Source organism: Punica granatum, chromosome 2, assembly GCF_007655135.1.
Source record: "Punica granatum isolate Tunisia-2019 chromosome 2, ASM765513v2, whole genome shotgun sequence".
NCBI lineage: Eukaryota > Viridiplantae > Streptophyta > Magnoliopsida > Myrtales > Lythraceae > Punica > Punica granatum.
The window spans coordinates 5,730,176-5,757,982 of record NC_045128.1 but is presented as its reverse complement, the minus strand read 5'-3'; the positions used below and the strand labels follow the sequence as shown (position 1 = coordinate 5,757,982).

The 27,807-nt window shown below is 41.0% G+C and overlaps 6 protein-coding genes across 13 annotated transcripts; all 6 read left to right on the top strand.

Moving 5' to 3' along the window:
- Window positions 1-713: 713 nt before the first annotated feature.
- LOC116197705 (leucine-rich repeat-containing protein 40-like) lies at window positions 714-2,435 on the top strand. The gene is made up of 4 exons (XM_031527915.1): window positions 714-725; window positions 834-1,107; window positions 1,168-2,058; window positions 2,203-2,435. Exons 1-4 carry the CDS (start codon window positions 714-716, stop codon window positions 2,433-2,435), a joined length of 1,410 nt encoding a protein of 469 aa, XP_031383775.1.
- A 2,237-nt stretch (window positions 2,436-4,672) lies between these two features.
- Window positions 4,673-5,335, top strand: LOC116197702. Its single transcript, XM_031527911.1, has one exon. It carries the CDS (start codon window positions 4,673-4,675, stop codon window positions 5,333-5,335), a length of 663 nt encoding a protein of 220 aa, XP_031383771.1.
- Window positions 5,336-9,094: 3,759 nt separating this feature from the next.
- LOC116197683 (putative adenylate cyclase regulatory protein) lies at window positions 9,095-10,312 on the top strand. Its single transcript, XM_031527883.1, has one exon. The coding sequence runs from the start codon at window positions 9,095-9,097 to the stop codon at window positions 10,310-10,312; it is 1,218 nt and encodes a 405-aa protein (XP_031383743.1).
- Window positions 10,313-11,751: 1,439 nt separating this feature from the next.
- Window positions 11,752-16,729, top strand: LOC116194655 (TMV resistance protein N-like). 8 transcript variants are annotated; one of them, XR_004154492.1, is made up of 5 exons: window positions 11,752-12,080; window positions 12,180-12,691; window positions 14,120-14,323; window positions 14,955-14,995; window positions 16,396-16,729. XR_004154492.1 is itself a non-coding variant. In XM_031523518.1 (4 exons), the coding sequence occupies exons 1-3, from the start codon at window positions 11,889-11,891 to the stop codon at window positions 14,959-14,961; spliced, it is 711 nt and encodes a 236-aa protein (XP_031379378.1). In that variant the 5' UTR covers window positions 11,752-11,888; the 3' UTR covers window positions 14,962-14,999; window positions 16,346-16,728. The 8 variants fall into 8 exon arrangements, 5 of the variants coding, with proteins under 5 accessions (XP_031379378.1, XP_031379379.1, XP_031379377.1 ...); XR_004154490.1 differs by having other exon boundaries at window positions 14,955-14,999; XR_004154491.1 differs by having other exon boundaries at window positions 14,955-14,999; window positions 16,346-16,729.
- Window positions 16,730-18,365: 1,636 nt separating this feature from the next.
- Window positions 18,366-19,421, top strand: LOC116197680 (ctenidin-1-like). Its single transcript, XM_031527880.1, has 2 exons — window positions 18,366-18,571; window positions 19,024-19,421. Exons 1-2 carry the CDS (start codon window positions 18,463-18,465, stop codon window positions 19,419-19,421), a joined length of 507 nt encoding a protein of 168 aa, XP_031383740.1. The 5' UTR covers window positions 18,366-18,462.
- Window positions 19,422-25,695: 6,274 nt separating this feature from the next.
- On the top strand, window positions 25,696-26,778 carry LOC116197667 (leucine-rich repeat-containing protein 1-like). The gene has a single exon (XM_031527861.1). It carries the CDS (start codon window positions 25,696-25,698, stop codon window positions 26,776-26,778), a length of 1,083 nt encoding a protein of 360 aa, XP_031383721.1.
- Window positions 26,779-27,807: the final 1,029 nt, after the last annotated feature.

Genomic DNA, 27,807 nt, shown 5'->3' with positions numbered 1-27,807 from the left:
CTAACTTAGAGCAAAACCCGCATCACCAGTCGTAGGTCCTAACCGAGCTAGAACGAAGGGAAATGGCCTAATCCGCATCTAAACCAATGAATAGGAACGTCGAAGGTGGGAAGAATCAACTTACTTCAAGAACCCGAGCCTAGCTTTCCTCTCCTCCTTGATTTCTTCCTCATCTCACTCTGTTCTGCCTCTCTCTTCTCTCGTCCTCTGTTTTTCTGTTTTCTCCAGCAGCAGAACAATGGTAGAGGAAGACAGAGCAGGACAAAACAAAGGAAGAATGGAAGAAATAAATGGCAAAATGGCATGGCGGTGGAAATGGGGTGTGCTGGGGGAAGAATGATGGGCCACGTCCATGACACCACTTCCTTTTGTTTTTTTTTTCTCTCTTTTCTTTTCTTTTTGTTTTTTTTCCTTTGACTCCAGCAACAGGTCTATAATTTATATATAGATACATATATGTAAGTACATGTATATGTATGCTATTTAAAATAAAAATGATAGGTCTCACAAAGATACTCTTGACGATGACATGTTTAGGGATCTGCCGAGGATAAGAGTTCTTGAACTTGTCGGTGCAAGACTCTATGGGAACTTTGAACTTATTTTCCGTCAGCTTAGATGGCTGAGTTGGCATAGAAAGAACATATCTCTGCCGACCAATTTAATTCTGAGGAACTTAATTGTCCTCGATCTGTCAAGGAGCTTCATTCGTGATGATTGGATTGGTTAGAGCTCAATCAAGGTTTGACCAGTTAATTTTAACTCTATAAATGCTTTCTATCAATGTTATTCCATCTAAATAGTTTCCTTACATCTCTTTTTGTGTTCTTCAGTTCGGGTCGAAGCTAAAAGTTCTCAATCTTAGAGAGTGCTCAATAAGCAAAACTCCTGACTTCTCAGCATTTCCAAGCTTAGAGAGCTTGATTCTTGAGTCCTGCGGGGAGTTGGTTTGGGTTGATTCAATAGTGCTTCTAAAGAATCTGATCCTCATAAACTTGAGGAGATGTTGGAGACTGGAGAAGTTGCCTGAGCAATTGGGTTCCATGGAGTCACTTGTCGAGCTTCTTATTGATGATACAAGGGTCAAAGAATTACCTATATTGAGAGGTATGAGAAAGCTTTAAGTTTTATCTGCTGATAGATGTAGACATCTTCATGAAATTCCAGCATCTGTTGGATCCCTCGTGAATCTCAGGAGACTTTCGTTATCGCATAGTGGGGTCGAGGAACTTCCGAACTCCATTGGGCAGTTAACCTCATTGGTTGAACTGATCTTGACGGGAACTGACATCAGAAGGTTGCCGGATTTCGTTGGAGATCAACATGATTTGGAATTGCTCATGATCGATGGAACATATGTCAGTTGTTTACCGGGTAACCTAGGAAGCTTAAAGAAGCTCAAAGTTCTCGATGCCTCGTGGTCTCCACTGATGGCAACAGAATACCAAATAATTTCCGATGAAATTTTGAGTCTATCCTCTTTGAGGGTCTTGAAACTTAACATGGTAAAGAGCCTCCTGGCGGATATGAGCACTCTCTCATGCCTCGAGACCCTTTATCTTTTTAAGACGGATCTTCAGACCCTCCCCGAGCTTCCATCTAGCTTAATTAGTCTAACAGTTCGACTGGCATCAGCACTGACTTCCTTGAACCTTGCGAACTTGGTTAATCTAAAAGAATTGATTTTGGATGAGAATTGGAAGCTCAAGGAGCTGGAAAGCGTCTCTAGCTTCAGCAAGCTCGAAAGAATGGCTTTGTACTCCGTGGAGATATCTACCTTACCGGAAGAGATAGGTGCATTTCTCTGTCGTCTTAAACATCTGAATATTGAGGGTTGCAAGAGACTTAAAAGCCTCCCCATACTTCCCTCAAGCCTGTTACTTTTGAGTATCTGGTGTTGTGACTCACTTGAGAGGTTGCCAGACCTTTCAAACTTGAAGAATTTGTCGAAATTATGGGTTATGGATTGCCTGAAGCTCAGAGAAATCGAAGGCCTTGGCAATCTCCTGTCCCTGAAGGATTTGAATACAAATGGCTGCCTTTTAATGAGGCTGGACGGTCTCTAGAGGTTCGACCGTTTGCACAACCTCAAAAGGTTATGTATCGACAGCTGCAGGTCGCTCACATGTTTACCCGAGCTACCACCCTAGGAGTTATCCCTTAGAGGCTGCGAGCAATTTAGTGAAATTGAGGTGGTTGTAGAATTGGAGTCGCTGCAAAAGTTGGATATAAGCAGTTGCAGATCGCTCAGGAAGTTGCCGAACCTATCGAAGTTGCAGAGGCTGGAGCTTTTCAGCATGAGTGACTGTGAGAGCATCATGGAAATTCCAGGACTCGAGGAACTGAGTAATCTGCGGGAGTTGAACATATTTGGATGCAAGGCACTTAAGTTACCCGATCTTTCAAAGCAGCAGAGTGTAACGCTCCGAACCTAATCCTAAAATAGGACCGATTCAAATTGTTACCATTGCATAACGGCCCCAAATAAATAGATAAATAAACCTGAATTAAATCCATAAATCCTCATAATGTTTCTTTCAAGGTAAAACATCTGTCTACATTCTACGAACAAAATTATCTGGATTATATAAATCCGATTCTTATGTGGTTTCAGTGCCCCTTCTCAATAATCTCATCAACCTACAAAAATACTGGATTTTCCGCAATCTCTTCTAGTATGGGCTGTTCTGTGAAGCAACCTTCAACAATAATAGATTAGGAAATATTCATACGAATCATATGCAAATCTTGAATAACAATAACCAAAAGATCGAGTTGGTAAAATAATTGGACTCGAACTCCACAATAATGGGGTGCCTACGTATCTTGTTTTTCCGAGAATTAGAGCCCACGTAGTTCTTTTGTAAGTTAAAATAAATCACATACCTGTCACGGTCTTGAACAAATCAGAAATTCAGAAATTGAACCTGTAACAATGGGCACCTGTTCTCTTTTGGATTAACTTAAAGGGTAGTTAGCATTAATGACATTCAACATATTACACTTAAAATATAGGAACATACTACTAACTAACCAATTAAATTAAACAGAGAGGATACCATGAAAGATTAAATTAATTGTAACCAAAACTCAATCATGTGGAGGATCTTCCTTACAGAGAGGAAGACTTTTCATAAGCAATCGTGAGATACGCTGTATACTTTTAACTCTCGAAACAGAAAGCAGCACCCCCCATGACCATCGAAGCAATATAATTCATCTTCTCCATCAATAACTCTCCCCTACAATTAGAAGACAGCTGCTGGTCGTCATAGAACACCATTTATTCATATACCTAAATCAAATTCTCCTAATTACTATAAAAATAAGTAGAAATTAGAAATCCAACCCCAAAATTCAGGGTCAAATATCAATATTATGTGGCATGGTACAGTAGAGAAGTTGAAAATTAAACTGGACATGGTCAACGTCCAAGATAAGTTATGAGTCGTTGGAAAGTGAGCAAAAGGAAATATTCCTTGACATTGCATGCCTTTTCATCGGAATGGACGTCAGGCTAGTGAGTCCAATGTGGAAAGATGCTAAATTTTCCCCAGAAGTGGGAATTGAGATCCTCCAACTAAAGTCGTTGATTAAAATCGGGGAGGACAATACGAGATGGATGCATGATGAACTCAGAGATCTCAGCAGAAGTATCGTTGAGCAAGAAGAACCGGGACGACGAAGCAGGCTGTGGCACGGTGGAGATGTAGGGATTGTATTAGTGGGACAAGAGGCTTGACATTTTCGATGTATTTTAGATCAGATTTCAGATCACGAAAATTGTTTGAAACCACATCCATTTTTGATGTTTTCGATGAGTATAGGGAACATCAAAAGTGGAAGCCATCAGTCTAGAATGATATCATTTCATGGAGGAAGAAGATAGTCTTAATGAGGACATGTTTAGGAACTTGCCAAGGATAAGAGTTCTTGAACTCGCCGGTGCAATACTCCATGGGAACTTTCAACATCTTTTCCATCAGCTGAGATGGTTGAGTTGGCGTAGAGAGAACATATCCCTGGGAAATTTAATTCTGAGGAACTTAAATTGTTCTTGATCTGTCAAGGAGCTTAATTCAAGATGACTGGATCGGTTGGAGTTCGGTCGAGGTCTCTTCTGTTACTTTCAACAACAAATGCTTTCTATCAATATTATTCCATCTAAATAGTTTTCTTACATCTCTTTTTGTGTACTTCAGTTTGAGTCGAAGCTCAAAGTTCTATCTCACAGAGTGCCGAATAAGCAGACCTCCTGACTTCTCGGCGTTTCCGGGCTTAGAGAGTGTTGGAGATAAATGTATCAGAGCTGCTTTTGTCTTTTGTTAGTCAAACGTCAGTTTTGTTTGTTTCTTAGTTGCTATTTTTAAGGAGTTAGTTAACTGGGGTTTAGATGCTTAGTTTTTGCACGTTAGGTGCAGTTATTTTTCAGCTTTATGTTTAAGCTTTAACTGGTTTTCTTTAGAGCATTGTATTGAAGTTTTCAGTAGTAGACAGTTTTCCTTCTCTCTGTCAAATCTGCATTCTCTCATTCTCTCTAAATTGAGTTTTGCTGGTCTACTGTGAGGATTGAATTAAGAGAATTAACAGTGGTATCAGAGCCGCAATTGATCTTAAGGGGTTGTGAGTTGCTTGGTCGAGAGTCTTTGCATCCAGTGAAGGCCAGAAAAAGATGGAATCAGGCTCAAGCAGCTTCCCTAGTATGGTGCCACCTGTGTTTGATGGAGAAAATTATCAAGCATGGGCAGTGAAGATGGCTGCTTACATGGAAGGGTGCGATTTATGGGAAGCAGTGGAGAATGACTATGAGGTGGCTCCACTTCCTGAGAACCCAACCATGAATCAGATCAAATACCATAAAGAGAGGACAACAAGGAAAGCCAAGGCAAAGTCCTGTCTTTTTGCAGCTGTCTCCACAACAATCTTCACAAGGATAATGAGGTATGGATCAGCTAAAGCTATTTGGGATTTTCTTAAGTCTGAGTATGAAGGAGATGAGAGGGTGAGAGGAATGAAAGTGCTGAACCTCTTGAGAGAGTTTGAGAGGCAGCAAATGGATGATGCAGAAACTGTGAAGGAATATGCAAATAGGCTAATTGAGATTGTTGATAAGATAAGGGTGCTTGGGACAGATATAAAGGATGATAGAATTGCGCATAAAATATTGATTTCTCTGCCTGAAAAATTTGAGGCTACCATAGCTTCTCTAGAGAACACAAAGGATCTGTCAAAAATAAAATTGGCAGAATTGCTCAGTGCATTACAGGCACAAGAGCAAAGGAGGATGATAAGGAGAGGAGAGCCCATAGAAGGGGCATTGCAGGCCAAGTTGTAGCTGAATGCTGCAGGCAAAGGGAAGAAATGGAACCAAAGAAAAGGAGAAAGTGAAGGCTTCAAGTCAGTAGCAAGATCAGAAGGCTCCAGTGCTCAAGATCAAAGCAAGAAGGGAAAGCAGACCACTTGCAAGCATTGTGGGAAAACAAATCATCCTCACTACAGATGCTGGAGAAGACCTGATGTAAAATGTAGAAAATGTCATAAAATGGGCCATATTGACAGGTTCTGCAAGGAGAAGAGCACACGGCAACAAAATGAAGCTCAAGCAGCACAGGAAGTTGAGCACTTATTTGTTGCATCATGCTATGCCTCAAGTATTGCAGGTAGTGGTTGGCTCGTGGATAGTGGTTACACAAACCACATGACAAGTGACAGAAGCTTGTTCAAGGAGTTTGATGGCTCTTTTTCTACAAAAGTGAGGATTGGGAATGGAGATTACCTTGCCGTGAAGGGAAGAGGAATTGTGGTGATTGAAGGTTATACTGGTGCTAAGGTTATCACAGGTGTGCTCTATGTGCCCAAGATAGACCAAAACTTATTAAGTGTTGGTCAGCTGGTTGAGAAAGGGTATAAGGTCATGTTTGAAGGAAAGGAGTGTTTGATTTCTGATGCAAGTGGCCAGGAGCTGTTCAGAATACCTATGCAGGATAAATGTTCTCTTTCAATCCTTTGGAAGAGATGCAAGTTGCCTTCAAGACACAAACTGAAGCTATAGAGATTTGGCACAAAAGGCTGGGGCACTATCTCAATAAGGGCCTGGTGTATATGCAGAAGAATGAATTGGCTAAAGGGCTGCCAGTCATGGAGGAACAAGATTCCACCTGCAAAATCTGTCTACTCGGCAAGCAAGCAAGAATTCCATTCAAGGGAGCAAGCTGGAGAGCTACTGAGAAGCTTGAACTGGTGCACTCAGACGTGTGTGGTCCCATGTCAGAAGCCTCTCTAAATGGAAGCATGTACTTTATAACTTTCATTGATGACTTCACTAGAATGTGTTGGATTTATTTTGTGAAAGCTAAGTCAGAAGTTGCTGAGGTGTTTATGAAATTTAAGTGCTGGATTGAGAATCAATGTGGTAGAAGGATCAAGGTACTCAGATCAGACAATGGTACTGAGTATACCTCAAACAAGTTTAAGTGCCTTTGTGATGAAGCAGGCATAGAACGTCAGTTTCCTGCCACATATTCTCCACAGCAAAACAGAGTAAGTGAGAGAAAAAATAGAACTATAGTGGAAATGGCAAGGTATCTTATGCAGGAGAAGGACATGCCACTAAAGTTCTGGGCAGAGGCAGCAAATATTGTTGTCTTTCTGCTCAACAGGCTCCCTACAAAAGCCTTGGAGAAGAAGACACCATATGAGGCTCGGCACGAGATGAAGCCATTTGTGAAGAATTTAAAGGTATTTGGTTGTGTATGCTACACACATGTACCTCAGGAAAAGAGAAGGAAACTAGATCAGAAGTCTGAGCCTGGTGTGTTTGTTGGGTATAGCCTACAATCTAAGGCCTATAGAGTATTTCAACCTCAAACTGAGAAGGTGATAATTAGCAGAGATGCCACCTTCTAGGAAGAGGAGAAGTGGAACTGGAAAGAAGGTAGTCAGGGTGAGAAGGGTGTGACTCAACAGTGCTGGTCACCACAACTATCAAGTGAGAAAATGGTAGAGATAAAAGACTTTGTTGATGATTATCCAGTAAGGGGCAGCAGACCATTATTTGAGATATATGAAAGATGCAATGTTGTAGTGCTCGAGCCTTTATGTTTTGAAGATGCCAAGACAGATCAGAAGTGGATGGTTGCAATGAAAGAGGAGCTGAGTATGATAGAAAAGAATCAAACCTGGGAGCTGGTTGATAGGCCTCAAGACAGGAAGGTCATAGGAGTGAAATGGGTGTACAGGACCACATTAAATTCTGATGGTTCTGTCAACAAGTACAAAGCCAGCCTTGTGGTAAAGGGCTATGCACAGGTTTGGGGAGTAGATTACTCAGAGACTTTTGTTCTTGTGGCCAAACTTGACACCATCAGATTATTAATTGCAGTTGCAGCAGAGAAAAGCTGGAAAGTATACCAGCTGGATGTTAAGTCTGCATTCCTTAATGGTATGCTCAAAGAAGAAATTTATGTTGAGCAACCTGAAGGTTTTTGGGTCAAGAATCAGGAAGACAAAGTGTACAAGTTGAAGAAGGCACTATGTGGTTTGAAGCAAGCTCTTAAAGCCTGGTATAGCAAGATGGACGAGTACTTGAGGAATTTGGGTTTTCAAAGAAGTTTGAGTGAGTTTACTCTATATGTGAAGAAGGCTTGCAGCAGTGAAATTGTTATCTCTTTGTATGTGGATGATTTACTTGTGACAGGAAATGATGAAGATCTAATCAAAGAGCTGAAGCAAGATCTAATGAAGGTCTTTGAAATGACAAACCTTGGAGAAATGGCCCACTTTCTGGGCATGGAGATAAAGCAGACTCAGTTGGTCATTTTCATCTGTCAAAGAAGGTATCTGAAGGAGATTTTAAAGAGATTTAATATGGAGGAGTGCAGAAGTGTGAAGACTCCTATGTGTTACAAAGAAAAGTTGCAAAAGGAGGATGGAACAGAACTAACTGATGAAGCACACTATAGGAGTTTGGTCGGCTGTCTCATGTACCTAACAGCAACCAGACCAGATATTCTGTATGTGGTAAGTGTTCTGTCAAGATTCTTGAACTGTGCAAAAGAATCTCACATGATTGCTGCAAAGAGGGTCGTAAGGTATCTAAAGGGAACATCTTGTCATGGAGTTAAGTTCACAAAGAGTAAGGAGTTGAAGTTGTCTGGTTTTTCAGACATTGACTGGGCAGGAAGTGCAGATGACATGAAAAGCACTTCTGGTTATTGTTTCAGTCTTGGTTCAGCATGTTTTTCCTGGTGTTCAAAGATGCAGGAAATAGTTGCTCAATCCACTGCTGAAGCTGAGTTCATAGCAGCAACAGCAACAGCCAATCAAGCACTTTGGTTAAGGAAGTTGATGCAAGATTTGCATTTGAGTTCAAAGGAAGGAACTGAAGTATACGTGGACAATCAAGCTACTTTAGCTATCTCTCATAATCCTGTTTTTCATGGAAGGACAAAGCACTTTAAGGTGAAGTATTACTTTCTCAGAGAAGTGCAACAAAATGGTGAAGTGAAGCTTGTGTATTGCAGAACTGATGAGCAGCTTGCATACATCTTTACCAAGTCATTTCATGTTGAGAGATTTGAGTTTCTAAGGGAGAAGATTGGTGTGTGCAGCAGCAACTGACCCAAGGAGGAGTGTTGGAGATAAATGCATCAGAGCTGCTTTTGTCTTTTGTTAGTCAAATGTCAGTTTTGTTTGTTTCTTAGTTGCTATTTTTAAGGAGTCAGTTAACTGGTGTTTAGGTGCTTAGTTTTTGCACATTAGGTGCAGTTATTTTTCAGCTTTATGTTTAAGCTTTAACTGGTTTTCTTTAGAGCATTGTATTGAAGTTTTCAGTAGTAGATAGTTTTCCTTCTCTCTGTCAAATCTGCATTCTCTCATTCTCTCTAAATTGAGTTATGCTGGTCTATTGTGAGGATTGAATTAAGAGAATTAACAAAGAGCTTGATTCTCGAGTCCTGCCAGCTGTTAGTTTGGGTTGATCCATCCGTAGGGCTTTTGAAGAATTTGATCCTTCTAAATTTCAGGAACTGTTAGAGCCTGAAGAAGTTGCCGGAACAGTTGGATTCCTTGGAGTCACTAATCGAGTTTCTCATTGATGGTACACCACTTGGAAGAAGTACCTATATCAAGAGGTATGAAGAAGCTTGAAGTTCTATCAGGTAATAGGAATAGATGGCTTTCTCGTGAAGTACCTATATCCGACGAAGTTTTGAGTCTATCCTCCTTGAGGGTCTTGAGATTTCGCGGGATAAAGAGCCTTCCGGTGAGTATGAGTGTACTCTCATGCCTGCAGACCCTTCATTTAGGTGACTGCCAGAATCTTCAGACCCTCCCTGAGCTTCCATCTAGCTTAATTAGTCTAACAATTGAAGCTTCGTCGAAGCTGACTTCCCTGAATCTGGCGAACTTGGTGAATCTAAAAACATTGCATTTGTCTCAGGCCTCAGAGCTCAAAGAGCTGGACAGCATCTCTAGTCTAAGGAAACTTGAGAAAATGAATTTGCACTCACTGAAGATATATACTTTACCAGAAAAGATAGGTGCATTTCTCCGTCATCTAAAAGAGCTTGATATTCATTACTGCCACAAACTTAAAAGCCTCCCCACACTTCCCTCAAGTCCGTCAGTTTTGAGAATTGGGACGTGCAACTCACTTGAGAGGTTGCCAGACCTTTCAAACCTGAAGAATTTGTCGATATTAGAGGTTATGCAGTGCCACAAGCTCAGGGAAATCGAAGGTCTTGGCAATCTCCTGTCCCTGAAGGATCTGCGTACAGATTATTGCCCTCTAACTAAGCTAGACGGTCTGAAGTCGGAAAGGCTCAAGTCTTTAACTGTATTGTCCGCCGCTTGGTCTGAAGTTGAACGACTTCCCAACTTATTCAAGTTGAAGAACTTGAAGTCCCTAAGTGTACTGGGCAGCAGGAAGCTAGTTGAGATTGGAGGACTCAGCAGTTTGCTAAACCTGAAAATGTTATGTATAGACAACTGCAGGTCGCTCGAACTCTTGCCCGAACTACTACCCTCTTTGGAGAAATTATTCCTTAGATATTGTGTGCAATTTAGCGAAATTGAGGCGGTCGCAGAATTGGAGTCACTGCAAGAGTTAAATATAAACAGGTGCAGATCGCTCAGGAAGTTACCGAACCTATCAAACTTGCAGAGGCTACAGAGATTCAATATGAGAGATTGTGAGAGCATCGTGGAAATTCCAAGACTTGAGGAGCTGAGTAGTCTACAGGAGTTGAACACCGTTGGATGCAAGGCACTTAAGTTACCCGATCTTTCAAAGCAGCAGAGTAACGGGCTGTAGATCTATAAGGATTCGACTCTTAAAGGGCCGTTTGGATTCATAGTTAAAGTTACTTTGATTTTGATTTTAATTTTGATTGTGGAAAATGACAAATGAGATGTGATTACAAATTTGAATTGAGAAACATGTGTTTTTGTTGTGTAGTGTGTTGAGTTAAAGTTAAAGTTAAAATTTTTGAATTGGGAAATGTGTATTTTTATTGTGTAGTTTATCGGAGATAAGATACCAACTGGGGCAGGTGTATGACTAGTTTAGTTGTCTTTATGTCTGTAGGCATTTATGCGTTTGACTTTCTGTTTTTTATTCAGATCGACATCAGGGTGTGTACATATTCATATATGTGTCGTTGAATTGATGTATAGTACAAGAGTCAGAGACAATGAGTCTAAAAATTAATTTAAACTTATTTCCACCTGATAACCAAGAAGTTTCTGTAAATTTCCACCAGGTCTATAAGCGATTGGGCTCGTTTTCAACCAAAAAACAAGAGATACCACAACCATCTAATCTAAAAGTTAGCCTTGTTGGACATGATTTGTGATTTATTTATTACTCAATAAAGAAATCTCTTGTTTTTATCTTTTTATTTTTTCAGATTATAGAGTGAATCGAGTTGACAAATGTAGATCTTTCACCATAATTCTGTGCTTCTCCTGTAAATGGTTTTATTGACACTAACTCCGCTCTGAAGAGTGAGTTTCCTGAAGCAGAGGAAGAAACAGCCGCAATACAACAGAGAATGATAATGGTGATATCCATGACCAAGCAGAGCAAACAAATGATGTGGAGGCCTGGTGGACTAGGCATTGACATGGATTGGCTCCTAAGGATATTGGAAACCCATTTGCGTTCCGCAGTTGCACTTTCGGCAATTTTATTTTCCAGTTATTCATGTTATTCCAAGGAAAATCAGATGTTTTTTTCTGGAGACAGACAAGGCAAGATACCATTTGACATCTAGATGGATAAGAATTGGCAATACAAAATAAAAATAAATTGAAACCAGAACTTCTATTTTCACTAGTCTCAAGAACGAAATAAATGTTACCAGAACATCTTCAGCAATCGAGTTCACTTGAGATCTTCCACTTATTTTATGAGATCTCTTAGAAGGGTTTCCATACAAAGGTGATTCTTGCGGATTATTATCATAAGGGACATAGTTTTCAATCATTCCATGGTTTATACGTCCTAGGCATACAAAAGCTAGTGTAGGCAAGTCGTGGACAGTCCACGAAGCTCACAAAGGTGTCCACTCCTATAACCACTCAACTGCTTACCATCGCTGGATCATATGTTGGTAAAATGTTATGCCTTACCCCACTTTTGCTTTTCAAAAAGGAAAAGCATGACAGGAAAAGCAAAGATGAAAACAAGGATCTTTTAGCACGAATTCAACACAGGATAAGCTCGTCATATAAAGTACTGTATATCCCACTACATATCAGAAGAGGACAACGATTTCGTATTTTAATGTGGAGTTTAAATAACTGACCAAATGACATGATCCCCAACTCTTTGTTTTCTGTATCATCACTATTAGGGAATTAGAAAATATTCCCTAATAGTCACATACATGTTTTGCTGTACGAGAACTCCATTTGCATCTGCAGCTATGGATAAGCGTTCTCCTCGGCGCAACACTTTGCCTATTGCAGTCTGCGCAATAGCATCGGTGATCATCTCTGCTTTCATTGGTACCCGTTTCTTCTTCAAGAAGAGGCAGCAGAATCCTAGTTCTGGCAGGAACTCCGAGAATATATCACCGGTATGAGATTTCACTCATATATTTGTGTTCAGTTCGATTTGGTATGTCTATCTCCAAACATAATCTCAATGGGTATAGCGTGACGTCCTCTATCTGCAGGAGACAGATGGAAGCAGCACTGATCCATCATCCTCGTCCTCGGATGGCACTGAGATGGGTCGTGAGTTTGAAGTCTTCCTGAGCTTCAGGGGAACTGACATCAGGAAGACATTCACGGACTATCTCTACCATAGCCTCATCGACGCAGGGGTCTGCACCTTCAGGGACAATGAGGAGCTCCATGTAGGGGAGGAGATCTGCCCCAACCTTATGAATTCAATCAAGCAGTCAAAGATTGGGATCCCCATCTTCTCCGCAGATTATGCATCGAGCAAGTGGTGCCTCATGGAGGTTGCGGAGATGGTGAAGTGCATGAAGGAGAGCAAACAGCTGATCATGCCAATATTCCTGGACATTACGCCCGATGACGTCCAACACCAGACAGGGACTTATGCCAATTCGTTCTCCCAGCACGAGGAGAGGTTTGGTCAGGAGAAGGTCCAAGCATGGAGGGATGCGCTGAAGGAAGTTGTGGAGCTGAAGGGTCTTGAACTGGATAAAGTGGCAAACGGGTAACTCTCTGCTGCTGCTTAAAGTCTTTCACTTCCAGAATATTCTATCTTTTTTTTTTTTTTTGCTGTTGATGATGTCCGGCGCCGTAGCAACCGACTAGTCCACCGGACGGTGTATCGTATGGCTTGGGGCCCGCCAATTAAATCCCAAATGCCGACCCCCGAGAGAATCGAACCCTGGACCTGGCCTACTACTTATTATCAGCTTACCAGCAAGTCTAACTCCTTGTTGGTTCCAGAATATTCTATCTGGTTGAATTGAATAAGGTCTCATTCTCTTTTCTTGAATTACAAAGAAGACTTATGGCCTTGATGCGAATAAATAGGATGAGGAGAAATAGAAGGATATGAGAAGTCATACCGGTGAAAATCGAGCAATCTCTTGGTCTCAGATCGAGAGTGATGTTGTGCACCTAACTGTTGGCGGGTGGGGCAATGTCTCTGGTCCCACATGAAGATATATTAAAAGAAATTGCAAATTGCAACCTAGAGCATAGGAGGAGGAGGAGGAGGATGCCCCTTTTTCACTGACCAGCCCGACCTCCTCCAGTTTTTTTTCCCTTCCTCCTCCTTCCTCCCTTGCTGACGAGCTCAACTCCTTAGCTCGCGCCCACCATCACCACCACCCCCTTTTTCATCGAATGATGATGAAATGCATTGGGTAAAATGAACGTAACAAGAAAAATATCAAAAGAAAAAAGGTAAATAACCTCCATGAGCAAACTCGGAGCCAGGAGGACTGGACTATCACTAGGTGGACAAATGTGAGACACGGGTTGATTTTTTTTTTCCGACATGTATATATACATATATATATATATACATGATTACGTAATATACATGCATATCACGTACTAAATTTATGTGGCTGAGAAGATAAAAAAAACAAGAAAAAGAAAAAAGAAATGGGTGAAAAGGGCCCCACGTGGCCCTCATTTCCCCTTTAAGCCATCCGGCCACCGCCATTTCTTATTCCATTTAATTTTGTTTCTTTCTTCCTTCTTTTCCTTGGCTCTGTTTTCTGCTGGGTAAGTCGAAGGAAGAAACATAGCATTAGAGAAATAGAGAAAACAGAGAGAAGAAGGGGGGGGGGGGGGGGGGGGGGGGGGGGTTTACATTTTTTTGTTTTGTTGGTTGGGATTTCGGAAACGGGAACAATGGGAAACAAAGATAGTGAGGAAAAGGGATTTTTACTGCAGCTCTAGCTAGAATTGTAGAAGATAGAAATAGAAGAGAGAACAGGTGAGAGAAAGAGAAAGGAAGAATTGAAACGGGCAGAATACTTGGAAGGAATTTTTAGTCACTCAATGTTAAAATTGGTTGGCGAACGTATTAATAGGAAAAGGAGAAAGTATTATGGGTAAGAATTAAAATGCTTCTTCAAATATAGGGATTTCATTCTCTGATGAATCATTTTCACGCTCACAGACATAAGGAGGAGAGGAGGAAGGGATTTCATTTTCATCCTTTGATGAACAGCGATATTTGGAGCAATGTTTCGACCTCATTTGTTCATCATTTTGCAAGATTATGATTCTAATGTAGAGTTCGCTATCCAAGGTTTCTATAGACACCAAAATCACTAAATTTGGAGGTCAGGAGAGGGAGAACCAAGCTCAGGAAGTCGAGATTGTGAGTTACCTGCAACTGCAAATTCTGCGCAGCGAACAATCATTTTGTAGGGCTTGTTCAGCTTGCTCCGATCTCCAATTTGAATGACTTTTGCGCCTATGAATTCGTATCGAAATTTGCTATTTTCTGTAAATTTTCTGGATTTTTCGGGAATAATTAGTATTTTTCGAAAAAGAAAAAAAAGGGGTTCTTAATTGTGTTTTGGTATCGGTGATACAATGAACACCTCAGTACGTGGCTTCAAAGCCATGAATGTTTTACAAGAAACTTTTCTTTGTTTCAAAAGAATATCTTCAGCATTGTCCATCTGGCGGACTTTGAGGTTCTTTTCGAAATAAGGGTATATTATTCATGGATGGTGATACTTAAGAAGAAATTTGTTGCGTATCTAGTATTGCTTGAAATTGAAGTTAAATTCCTTATTGAATGATGTTACCTGCTTTTATTGTTTTAGTATTTAAAACTTTGGGGAGAGTGAGTTATGAATAATTTATTTTTGTTCAGGTTAAGTCTTGTTGCGAATCTGTAATTTTAGGGGGAACAAATGGATTGTCAAAGAGCATGATTGTTGATATAATGATGTGATATTTGTTTATAATTTGGGTTTTTTTTGTTATATTAATTATGTTAGGAATTGAGGAGGCTGAGAGGCTTTGCATTCCGATGACTCAAGTGGGTGAGCATATTTTTGGGAACTATCTATGTGTACTTTATTCTATTGTGAAATGATATATATATATATATATGTTATGTGAGTACTCTATTCCTTTGTGAAATGATATATATATATATATATGTTATGTGAGTACTCTATTCCTTTGTGAAATGATATATATATATATATGTTATGTGAGTACTCTATCCCCTTGTGAAATGATGTATTATAGTTATATAAATTATTTAAGAAGAATATTGTGATAGGTAGGTTAAGAAATCGGTCTTGCTATGTTGTGTGAATTGATTTGAGAGATATTGCCCTTTTATGTTTCGTCTTGAGTTGAGATATACAGTTTGATTGTGTATGTTGATTGTGTATGAAATATGTTATGATAACATGTTACCATTGTAATGTGATTGGGCTTGTGGTTGTGTATGATGATATATGAGGTGAGAATGCATGTTGCAATTGCTTATGCTTCTATTGTTGTTTAACTATAGTCATGGGATCGCTGGACCCGACGGATTATAAAATGGGTCTGATCGGGCGCTGGACCTAGTGGAATATAAATATGGGACAGATCGGCCGCTGGACCCAGCGGAATACAAATAAGGCATGATCGGCCGCTGGACCCAGCGGAATATAAATAGGGGCATGATCGGCCGCTGGACCCGACGGAATATAAATAGGGGTTTAATCGGCCACTGGACCCGGCGGAATATAAATAGGGGCATGATCGGCCGCTGGACCCGGCGGAATATAAATAGGGGCATGATCGGCCGCTGGACCCGACGGAATATAAATAGGGGTTTAATCGGCCACTGGACCCGGTGAAATAGAAAAAGGGGCCTGATCGGCCGCTTGACCGGCGGAATATAAATTGAGGTCAACTCTTACCGCCAGAGGTTAATAGGCGGCCCTCGCTTATGAGACATGGATATTGGGAGTTGGGGATGATATGAATGAGATGTGCAGGGTCACTGTACTGTCATAATTCTGTTGCGAGGAAATGCAACCCTATGGCTATATTGATTGGTTGTGTTGTATATTGTTTGTCTGGTTTGATTGCTGTAAATATGATGATTGTTGAGATTATCTACAGTTGTTATGTGAAAATCGTGTTGTTTGCTAATGCTTGATTTAGTTAGTGTGTGATTGTTAGGTGATGCCGAGTTAATAGTTAATTTTAATATTATTATATGGTTATAAAGATAATTGATTGGTTACGAATGAGTTTGGTAATTATTTGTATGTATTGCATAATATGCTGTGTTGGTGAATTAAATGATAGACTTGGGTATGCTAATATTATCTTTGTTTATTTTAAAAAATATTTTTAGTTAATAATAATTCATTTCACTCAGGAATTTTTTGCTCACTGAGATGCAGCTCACACCCTGCATATATTTTCCAGATAAGCTTCTAGCTGCGCGGGAGAACCATTTTTGATATCGGGGATCAGCTCGGAGAACTAAGTAGGGACCTTAGTTATTTGATAAGTATTCTTTTTGTATATAACGTATTTGAATATGTTACGACCTGAAATTTTTGTTTAGTTGGTTTAGTGAAGTGGCTCTCTTAGAATATAAATATATGTGTGTGTGTGAGAGAGCTAGCTAGATTGGTGATATGTTGTTGAGAGTTATGGAAACTAGGTTTTATATGAATAGTTTATGTGATAATGGATATTGAGAAAATATAGGGGAAATTCAGCTGAAATTTCAGGTCGTGACAACAAATTATTACCTTGTTATCTTCCGCGAGGATTCATGTGCTGAGAGAACATATCACTCATCGTAGCTTCTCAGCCTCATCATCGTCTATGCTCAAGTTCCCAGCGTCCGTCATGCTCACACTGTTATCAAATGGCTCCAGCGGAGCTTAGCTGCAACTGGCGACTGCAAGGATCTTGGATGACGACGGGCAATGGATAGTGAGACAATCGATTTGAAACCTTGTTAAGGAAGAAGGGTGCCAAAGCTCCCCATCTATCCCTAACTGGACCAAACACATCCAAAGTAGAATGCTGGAACACTCCCATATGAACCTGACCCGGAAGCTTATCACACTATTACTCCCCTTCAATATACCAACCTCCTCAACCCCTCCAAAACTCACCGCCGCTTCATTGAAAACCTCAACCCTTCTCCAAATCAGCCAAAACTAGCGGACACTCAGTTCCATTCCGCCAATAACGATCTCAAAGGCATACCCACACAAAAAAAAAAAGAAGAAGTAAAAATCAATCACTTCGTGGACTGCCAAACCTCTACGTAACTCACTTACATGAATAGGTAATAAGTAGACGATGAACCACTTGCCCAAGAGGTTTTCACGATAACAGAGCTTCCCGGAGGAGGAGGTGAAGGGAGAGACAGCGACGAGGATGTCGTGGCGGAGAAATTACAGGCGGAGGGACTAAATTGATGTGTAGAAGGAACAATTTGATATATGAAGGAACTGTTGGAGTTTAAATATTCCCACATGCAATTAAGTGGGATAAATGAGTATTTTCTCTCGATATTTAGAACCCACGTTTGTAACTGAATTGGCACCTCAATTTTAGTAACCCCTCGATCCATAATTGCCCATTATTTTCTCCACAACTCACCTAGTGATTACCACTTTGATGGGAGAGTGGTTATATGGTTATAAATATGTATTGACCAAGATCAGTTGATCATGAGGTCATATGTGAGATGATCGAGAGCTTGGAAGATTACAATTCAATGACTGTGCAAATTACAATTCGATCTCTCGAATACCATGGTTAGAATCAATGACTGTAGGTAATCCTAAATTTTGCTTCCGCTATTAATCCTATGCTCTATATATTCAGTGAGACTTTCGGGTTTACTCCCACATTTGGTATCCGAGCCTATATAGCCTCTGCCTTGATTGATCCAATTTCATAAACTAAATGTGCATGGAGTTATCGCACGTTGTGTATGTCGTTTATTTTTCTTCGAAAGAAAATTTCATGAATTTGAGTTTTGTATGCTATGGAGAATGGCGACGCGTGGTGTTAAAGCGTCATTGGCATCTGTCTAAATGATCTGTTGAATATAATACTGACAGTGTGAAAAATGGCTTCCATTGAAATTAATATATTTATGTATATATATAGCAACGCACAAACACTTATATACATAGGTTTAGCATTCGAACTTGGTGCATTCGGATAAGAGTCCTATGTGAAAATTAGTAAATTAAGGCAAAGTGGAATGCAGGTAAGATATGACAAGTAGAATATCAGACACAAACAAGATTGTTGGGGCCCACATGTAATGCAAACCTTGACTATTGGCACTCCAACACTTTGGACTTACATCTCTATCCGACATCTTCTCTCTTCAGTGATCTCTCTATAAATAGGGGCAGGCACCTCCATCACTTTGCATCACTACATCTCGCATTGCTAGCTCTTACTACTACTTCTAGTTCTTGATTTCCCCCTTGTGTGATTGAGAGAATATTAGCAATGGCCTCCTCAAAGGTCATTCTTCTCCTCGGCCTCGCCTTCCTCGCGGTCGTTCTCATCTCATCTAAGGCGGTCTATGCTCGTGATCTTGCTGAAACCACCCAGACTGGTAAATTACATTTTCCCTTTCTCAGGATATCATATACATGCAGCATATGAATACGCATGCACCTCCTGCACCTGTGAAATCATTATTATCTAATGGCGTGGTGGAGTTAATTAAGATAAATGTATTCACAATCGAGTTTTGATCATCAAGTGGTCGAATATTACTCGTGGATGACGGGGAGTGGTGATAGTACTTCTGCTTCGGGTATAGGTTGTAGCCGTTGTACATAATTAACGCTTGACGCAGTCAGACATGTATATAGTGAAGAAAGCATCACATATTAAATGTCATTCGAGACTGGAAACAAGTGCTACGAAACGGATACACGAAGATTTATATGACATCTCTTGCGTATATGTGAAATTTCATTCTAGACTGGAAACAAGTGCAACGAAACTGATACACGAAGATTTATATGACATCTCTTGCATATTGTTATTTGACTTTTGTAGACGACTTTGGTGGACATGGTGGATATGGCGGGGGCAAAGGCTATGGTGGTGGGCGCGGTGGCGGTGGGCACGGTGGTGGCGGGCACGGCGGGCACCCTGGCCATGGTGCAGTGGAGGAAACCGAAGGCTATGGCGGCGGACACGGTGGCGGTGGTGGCTATGGCGGTGGACACGGTGGCGGTGGGCACGGCGGCGGTGGCTATGGCGGTGGTGGCTATGGTGGCGGACACGGTGGCGGTGGTGGCTATGGCGGTGGACACGGTGGTGGTGGGCACGGCGGCGGTGGCTATGGCGGTGGTGGCTATGGCGGTGGACACGGTGGCGGTGGGCATGGTGGCGGTGGGCACGGCGGGCACCCTAGCCACGGTGCAGCGGAGGAAACCGAAGCCGGGAACTAATAAATAAGTATGAGACAAAAATTTCCAGCTCCATCTATGAGAAATCATAGGAGTGATGGAAGTTGGTATTATGTGCTCTGTGTGCCCGTGACGTATGTGGTTTCATAAAAGGCCTTTGTATGGTAAAATAAGCTCTGTAATGCCATTGGCATGCATGGAGACAGTCTACTGAAGTAATTCAGGTTTTCAATATTAAGCGCTCGTTAGCACTTCCTTTTCTTTTAGTGATGACCCAGTCCCGGACATGATAAGATCGAAAATTCGAGAATTATGTAGTGAGTCCATGAAGCGCTCAAATTTTTCTTGTTTAGAGATGTCTTGAAACTTTCTTGTGTAGAAGAATCTTAATCCCTTGAGTAATTAGTCTTTGTCAAGATGAAAAGATGCTAAATTTTCCCCGGAAGTGGGACTTGAGATTCTCCAACTAAAGTCGTTGATTAAAATCGGGGAGGACTATACGATATGAATGCATGATCACCTCGGAGATCTCGGCAGAAGTATCGTTGAGCAAGAAGACAAAGAACCGGGACAGCGAAGCAGGCTGTGGCACGGTGAATATGCAGGGATTGTATTAGTGGGACAACAGGCATGACATTTTTGATGTATTTTAGATCGGCTTTCAGATCACGAAATTTGTTTGAAACCACATCCATTTTTGATCTTTTTGATGAGTATAGGGAACATCAAAAGTGAAGCCATCAGTCTAGAAGGATATCATTTCATGGAGGAAGAAGATAGTCTTAATGTTGACATGTTTAGGAACTTGCCGAGGATAAGAGTTCTTGAACTCGCCCGTGCAATACTCCAAGGGAACTTTCAACATCTTTTCCATCAGCTGAGATGGTTGAGTTGGCATAGAGAGAACATATGTCCGCCGACAAATTTAATTCTGAGGAACTTAATTGTTCTTGATCTGTCGAGGAGCTTAATTCATGACAACTAGATCGGTTAGAGTTCAGTCGAGGTCTCTCCTCTTACTTTCAACAATAAATGCTTTCTATCAATATTATTCCATTTAAATAATTTACTTACATCTCTTTTTGTGTACTTCAGTTCGGGTCGAAACTCAAAGTTCTTAATCTCACAGAGTGCTGAATAAGCAGAACTCCTGACTTCTCAGCGTTTCCGAGCTAAGAGAGCTTGATTCTCGAGTCCTGCCAGCTGCTGGTTTGGGTTGATCCATCCATAAGGCTTTTGAAGAATTTGATCCTTCTAAATTTGAGGAACTGTTGGAGCTTGAAGAAGTTGCCAGAACAGTTGGACTCCTTGGAGTCACTAATCGAGTTTCTCATTGATGATACACCACTGGAAGAAGTACCTATATCAAGAGGTATGAAGAAGCTTGAAGTTCTATCAGGTAATAGGAATAGATGGCTTTCTCGTGAAGTACCTATATCCGATGAAGTTTTGAGTCTATCCTCCTTGAGGGTCCTGAGATTTCGAGGGATAAAGAGCCTTCCGGTTGTTAAGAACTTTAACTCTCCCTCAAATAGATAACTCTCTTACTCTCGAATATAAGTCTGCTTCACACACTCAAATGCACTTAGAGATCTGTGGTCTCTTAAGCATACCAGAATTCTACAGATTTCGGTTTCTGCAGTAACATAGATCAATATACTGCAAGAGAGAGAGAGAGGAGAAAAATGAACACAGACTATCATTCATTGACAGAACATACATAACACACTTGGTAGTAACTGCTCTCGGCAAGTTACATTTAAAAATTCAAAAACACAACATCCACTTAACTGTCTACAAGAGACCAATTGACTTCAATAACCAACCTACAGACAACATAACTAAGAAAAATACAGACAGACATTAACATGGATCAGTGAGTGATCCATCCTTCCAACACTCCTCCTTGGATCAGGAGCTGATACAAACACCAATACTCTGTCTGAGATGATTAAATCGACCAACACTAAAAGCCTTAGTGAACATATCTGCTAATTGGTCCTCTGAGCTACAATGCTCCAGCTTAACTTCACCTTCCTGCTGTACTTCCCTTCGGTAGAAGTACTTGACTTTGAAGTGCTTTGTCTTCCCATGAAATACTGGGTTTTGTGAGATTGCTATTGCAGCTTGGTTGTCCACATACAATGTAGTATCCTCCTCTGCACCACAACCTAAATCATTCAATAACTTTCTCAACCAAATTGCCTGATTTGCAGCAGTAGTTGTTGCAACAAATTCTGCTTCTGCAGTGGATTGGGCAATGATGTCTTGCTTCTTCGAACTCCATGAGAAACATGCTGATCCCAAAGAGAAACAATAACCCGATGTGCTCTTCATATCATCCATTGAGCCAGCCCAGTCACTATCAGAGTAACCATGCAAGTTAAACTGGTCACTCTTGCAAAACATCACTCCCAATGATTGAGTTCCCTTCAAGTACCTGACCACCCTTTTTGCTGCCACCATATGAATTTCACTTGCACAACTCAAATATCTCGAGAGCATACTTACCGCATGCAGGATGTCTGGTCTTGTGGCAGTTAAGTACATCAGACACCCTATCAAACTTCTGTATCTGTTTACATCAGTGGCTTCTGATCCATCATCCTTCTTCAGTTTTTCTTTCAAGTTCATGGGAGTCGAGGCACTCTTGCATTCTTCCATTTGAAACTTCTTTAGAATCTCCCTTAGATATTTCTTTTGACAGATGAACACCCCATTCTTTTTCTGCTGAACCTCCATTCCCAAAAAATAGGACATCTCTCCTAAGTCTGTCATCTCAAACACCTTCTGCAGATCATTCATCAGTTTTACCAGCTGATCCTCATTCTCACCAGTCACTAGAAGATCATCAACATACAACGAGAGAATCACTTTACTGTCCATTTCCTTCTTCACATACAGTGTGGATTCACTCAGACTCTTCTTAAACTTCAAGTTCTGCAGATAAGTATCTATCTTGTTATACGAAGCTCTAGGTGCCTGCTTCAAACCATAAAGGGCCTTTTTGAGTTTATAGACCCTTGCCTCTGCTCCTTTTACTATAAACCCCTCTGGTTGCTCAACATAAATTTCTTCCTTGAGCACCCCATTTAGAAAAGCAGACTTCACATCCAACTGGTATATCTTCCAGTTCTTTTCTGCAGCAATAGCCAAGAGAAGCCTTATTGTGTCAAGTCTTGCAACTGGTGCAAACGTTTCTGAGTAGTCCATTCCCCATATCTGAGCATACCCCTTGACTACTAGCCTTGCTTTATACTTGTTTACACTGCCATCAGAGTTGAATTTGGTTTTATAAACCCATTTTACCCCAAATGACTTTCCTGTTCTGAGGTCTCTCAACCAACTTCCATGTTTCATTCTTTTCAATCATTTTGAGTTCCTCTTGCATTGCAGCAACCCATCTCCTATCTGCATTAGCTTCCTCAAAACTGGATGGTTCAAGCACAGCCACATTGCATCTTTGATAAACATCAGTCGGCAACCTTGTTCCTCTTACTGGTGGATCATCACCTGTTTCCTCGACTGAAGCTCCTTCAGTTTGTGTCTCAGTAAGTGTGATCTGTGGCACACTCAATTGAGTTTTCTTCAACTCTGACTTCTGCTGAGTACCTACATTCCAATTCCACTCTTCATCTTCAAGAAACTTGATATCTCTACTGATGATCACTCTCCCATTTGTTGGCTAGTAAACTCTGTAAGCTCTTGACTGCTCACTATACCCAATAAATACTCCCATTTCTCCTTTCTAGTCGAGTTTATCTCGTTTGACAGAAGGAATGTAAGTATAGCAAATGCAGCCAAATACCTTTAGGTTGCTCAAAATTGGCTTAACTCCACTCGAAGCCTCCAGTGGTGTCTTCATCTCCACTGCCTTAGTTGGCAACCTGTTCTGCAGGAATGCTGCAATATTAGCAGCCTCAGCCCAAAAACTCTTAGTCACATGTTTTTCTTGCAGTAGACATCTGGTCATGTCCATGATGCTTCTATTCTTCCTTTCACTCACCCCATTTTGTTGTGGTGAGTATGAGACTGTGAGCTGGTGTTTGATACTAGCCTCTTCACAGATTTCTTTGAAACTGGCTGAGATATACTCTCCTCCATTGTCTGATCTTATAGCAAGTATCTTGCATCCACTTTCCTTCTCCACGAGCCTTTTGAACTTCAGAAATACCATACTAACTTCTGACTTTACCTTCATGAAGAATATCCAACACATTCTGGTTTTATCATCAATGAAAGTAACAAAGTACTTCCTGCCATTCAGAGACTTGACTGACATTGGCCCACAAACATCAGTGTGAACTAATTGAAGCCTCTCAGTAGCCCTCCAGTGGTTCTTCCTGAAAGGCAATCTCGTTTGCTTTCCTTCCATACAAACCTTACAGTTCTTCAGTTCTCTATGCAGTGAAGGTAGCCCTTCGACCATTCCATGTTGCTACATAAACTTCACCCCTTTGCTGTTGAAATGACCAAGCCTTCTGTGCCAAATCTCTTCCTCATCTTCCTAACTTGACATAGCAACCTGTCTCTCCTCTAGAGGGTTGAATGAGAAGCACTTTTCCCTCATGGGAATCTCAAATAGAACCTGTTCCTCAGCATCACCAATCACACATTTCCCATTCTCAAACACAACTTTGCAGCCTTTCTCGACCAACTGACCTACACTTAGCAGGTTTTGGTCTATTTCTGGCACAAGTAGCACACCAGAAATCAATTTGGTGCATGTTGGGCCCTCGAGCATCACATCACCTTTTCCTTCAACAGCTATGAACTCTCCATTTCCAATCCTTACTCTGGACTTTACAGACTTGTCTAGAGTTTTAAACAAAGCTTCATTGCTAGTCATGTGATTAGTGCATCCACTGTCGACCAACCACCCATCCTTTACAACATTTTGAGATAAAGCAAGTCACAACAAAGAGTTGCTCTAGCTCAGTATTTGCAGCATTGTGACTGTCTCCCTGGTGCTCAGTGTGTTTTTCTTTGCAGATGGCTTCCATGTGTCCAATCTTGTGACACTTCCTGCACTTAACATCCAACCTTTTCCAACACCTAAAGTGAGCATGACCTTTCTTTCCACAATGCCTACAGGAACCAGAACTCCACTTCCTCTCCTAATTCCAATTTCTGGTGTTTCCTTGCTTCCCAGCTTCACTTCCAAACTTCTTCTGTTGCTGCCACTTCTTTTGCTTCTCAACAGCATTCCTGTTCACTTTTGCTTGCAGGGCACCCTCAACTGGCACCTCCTTTCTCATTATTCTTCTCTGCTCCTGTGCTTGCAATGCACTAAGAACTTCAGAAAGCTTCAGATCTGACAGTTCTCTAGTATTTTCGAGTGAGGCAATTGTTGCCTCAAACTTCTCAGGCACAGACACTAAGATTTTCTGGACCAACCTTTCATCACTTATGTTGGATCCCAGAATTCTCACTTTGTTCGCAATTTGCACCAGTTTCTCCACATATTCCTTCACTCCCTGCCCTTCCTGCATCTGCAACTTCTCAAACTCCCTCAACAAATTCAGTGCTTTCATGCCCCTTATTCTCTCGTCTCCTTCATATTCATCCTTCAGATAATCCCATATGGCTTTTGCAGATTCAAGCCTCATGATGCGAGTAAAAATGGTAGGAGAAACAGAAGAGTATAAGCATGACTTAGCTTTGGCCTTTCTAGTAACTCTCTCCTTGTGAATCTTGATCTGGTTAAGAGTAGGATTTGCAAGCAAGGGAGCAACTTCGTAATCTTCCAGCACTGCATCCCATAGGTCTGCACCCTCCATGAAAGCCTTCATCTTCACTTCCTATGTTTGGTAGTTTTCTCCATCAAAAACTGGTGGAGTAATACTTGAGAAACTGGGCATTGCCACTGTCGTATCCATCAACCCTGCCCTTAAGATCCTCTTAAAGCTTTGATACCACTGTTAAGAACTTTAACGCTCCCTCAAACAGATAACTCTCTTACTCTCGAATATAAGTCTACTTCACACACTCAAATGCACTTAGAGATCTGTGGTCTCTTAAGCATACCAGAATTCTATAGATTTCGGTTTCTGCAGTAGCATAGATCAATATACTGCAAGAGAGAGATAGAGGAGAAAAATGAACACAGACTATCATTCATTGACAGAACATACATAACACACTTGGTAGTAACTGCTCTCGGCAAGTTACATTTAAAAATTCAAAAACACAACATCCACTTAACTGTCTACAAGAGACCAACTGACTTCAATAACCAACCTACAGACAACATAACTAAGAAAAATACAGACAGACATTAACATGGATCAGTGAGTGATCCATCCTTCCAACACCGATGAGTATGAGTGCACTCTCACGCCTGCAGACCCTTCATTTAGGTGACTGCCAGAATCTTCAGACCCTCCCTGAGCTTCCATCTAGCTTAATTAGTCTAACAGTTGAAGCTTCGTCGAAGCTGACTTCCCGGAATCTGGCGAACTTAGTGAATCTAAAAACATTGCATTTGTCTGAGGCCTCAGAGCTCAAAGAGCTGGACAGCATCTCTAGTCTAAGGAAACTTGAGAAAATGACTTTGCACTCACTGAAGATATATACCTTACCAGAAAAGATAGGTGCATTTCTTCGTCATCTAAAAGAGCTTGATATTCATTATTGGCACAAACTTAAAAGCCTCCCCACACTTCCCTCAAGTCCGTCAGTTTTGAGAATTGGGACGTGCAACTCACTTGAGAGGTTGCTAGACCTTTCAAACCTAAAGAATTTGTTGATATTAGAGGTTATGCAGTGCCACAAGCTCAGGGAAATTGAAGGTCTTGGCGATCTCCTGTCCCTGAAGGATCTGCGTACAGATTATTGCCCTCTAACTAAGCTAGACCGTCCGAAGTCGGAGAGGCTCAAGTCTTTAACTGCTTTGTCCGCCGCTTGGTCTGAAGTTGAACGACTTCCCAACTTATTCAAGTTGAAGAACTTGAAGTCCCTAAGTGTACGGGGTAGCAGGAAGCTAGTTGAGATTGGAGGACTCAGCAGTTTGCTAAACCTGAAAATGTTATGTATCGACAACTGTAGCTCGCTCGAACTCTCGCCCGAACTACTACACTCTTTGGAGAAATTATTCCTTAGATATTGCGTGCAATTTAGCGAAATTGAGGCGGTCGCAGAATTGAAGTCACTGCAAGAGTTAAATATAAACAGGTGCCGATCGCTCAGGAAGTTACCGAACCTATCAAACTTGCAGAGGCTAGAGAGATTCAATATGAGAGATTGTGAGAGCATCGTGGAAATTCCAAGACTTGAAGAGCTGAGTAGTCTACGGGAGTTGAACACCTTTGGATGCAAGGCACTTAAGTTACCCGATCTTTCAAAGCAGCAGAGTAACGGGCTGCAGATCTATAAGGATTCGACTCTTAGACTCTTATGAGTCTGATTATCGGAGATAAGATACCAACTGGGGCAGGGTATCTAACTAGTTTAGTTGTCTTTATGTCTGTAGGCATTTATGCGTTTGACTTTCTGTTCTTATTCAGATCGACATCAGGGTGTGTACATATACATATATGTGTCGTTGAATTGATGTATAGTACAAGAGTCAGAGACAATAAGTCTAAAAATTAATTTAAACGTGTCTCCACCTGATAACCAAGAAATTCTTGTAAATTTCCACCTGGCCTATAAGCGATTGGGCTCATTTTCAACCAAAAAACAAGAGATACCACAACTGTCTAATCTAAAAGTTAACCTTGTTGGACACGATTTGTGATTTATTTATTACTCAGATTATAGAGTGAATCGAGTTGACAAATGTAGATCTTTCACCATAATTATGTGCTTCTCCTGTAAATGGTTTTATTGACACTAGCTCCGCTCTGATGAGTGAGTTTCTTGAAGCAGAGGAACAAACAGCCGCAATACAACAGATACTGACAATGGTGATATCCATGACCAAGCAAAGCAAACAAATGATGTGGAGGCCTGGTGGACTAGGCATTGACATGGATTGGCTCCTAAGGATATTGAAAACCCATTTGCGTTCCGCAGTTGCACTTTCGGCAATTTTATTTTCCAGTTATTCATGTTATTCCAAGGAAAATCAGAGACCTTTTGTGGTCTCAAGGTTGGGATTCAAACATTAGCTTGCTTTGAATTCTTGATTCCTCAAAGCCTGCAACAATTATGAGTGTAAATATGTCAAAATAGACATTCAATTGCTCTTACGACTCGATTGAGCACAGGGGTATGGTGATGCGGCAAAAGACCTGACAAGTCGGTACTTGAAAAAAAAATAGGTTATGACGGCCCTATCTTGAAGGAAATGGCCTTCGGAGCAAAACTCACAGATTCGCCGTGATTTTTCGATATTTAAGGCAAATTCCATCGTTTAGGGCCTCAAACAGGCAATTTATGTTAATTATGGTGTTTTTGCAATTTTTGAAAAGTTTAGTTCTTTTAT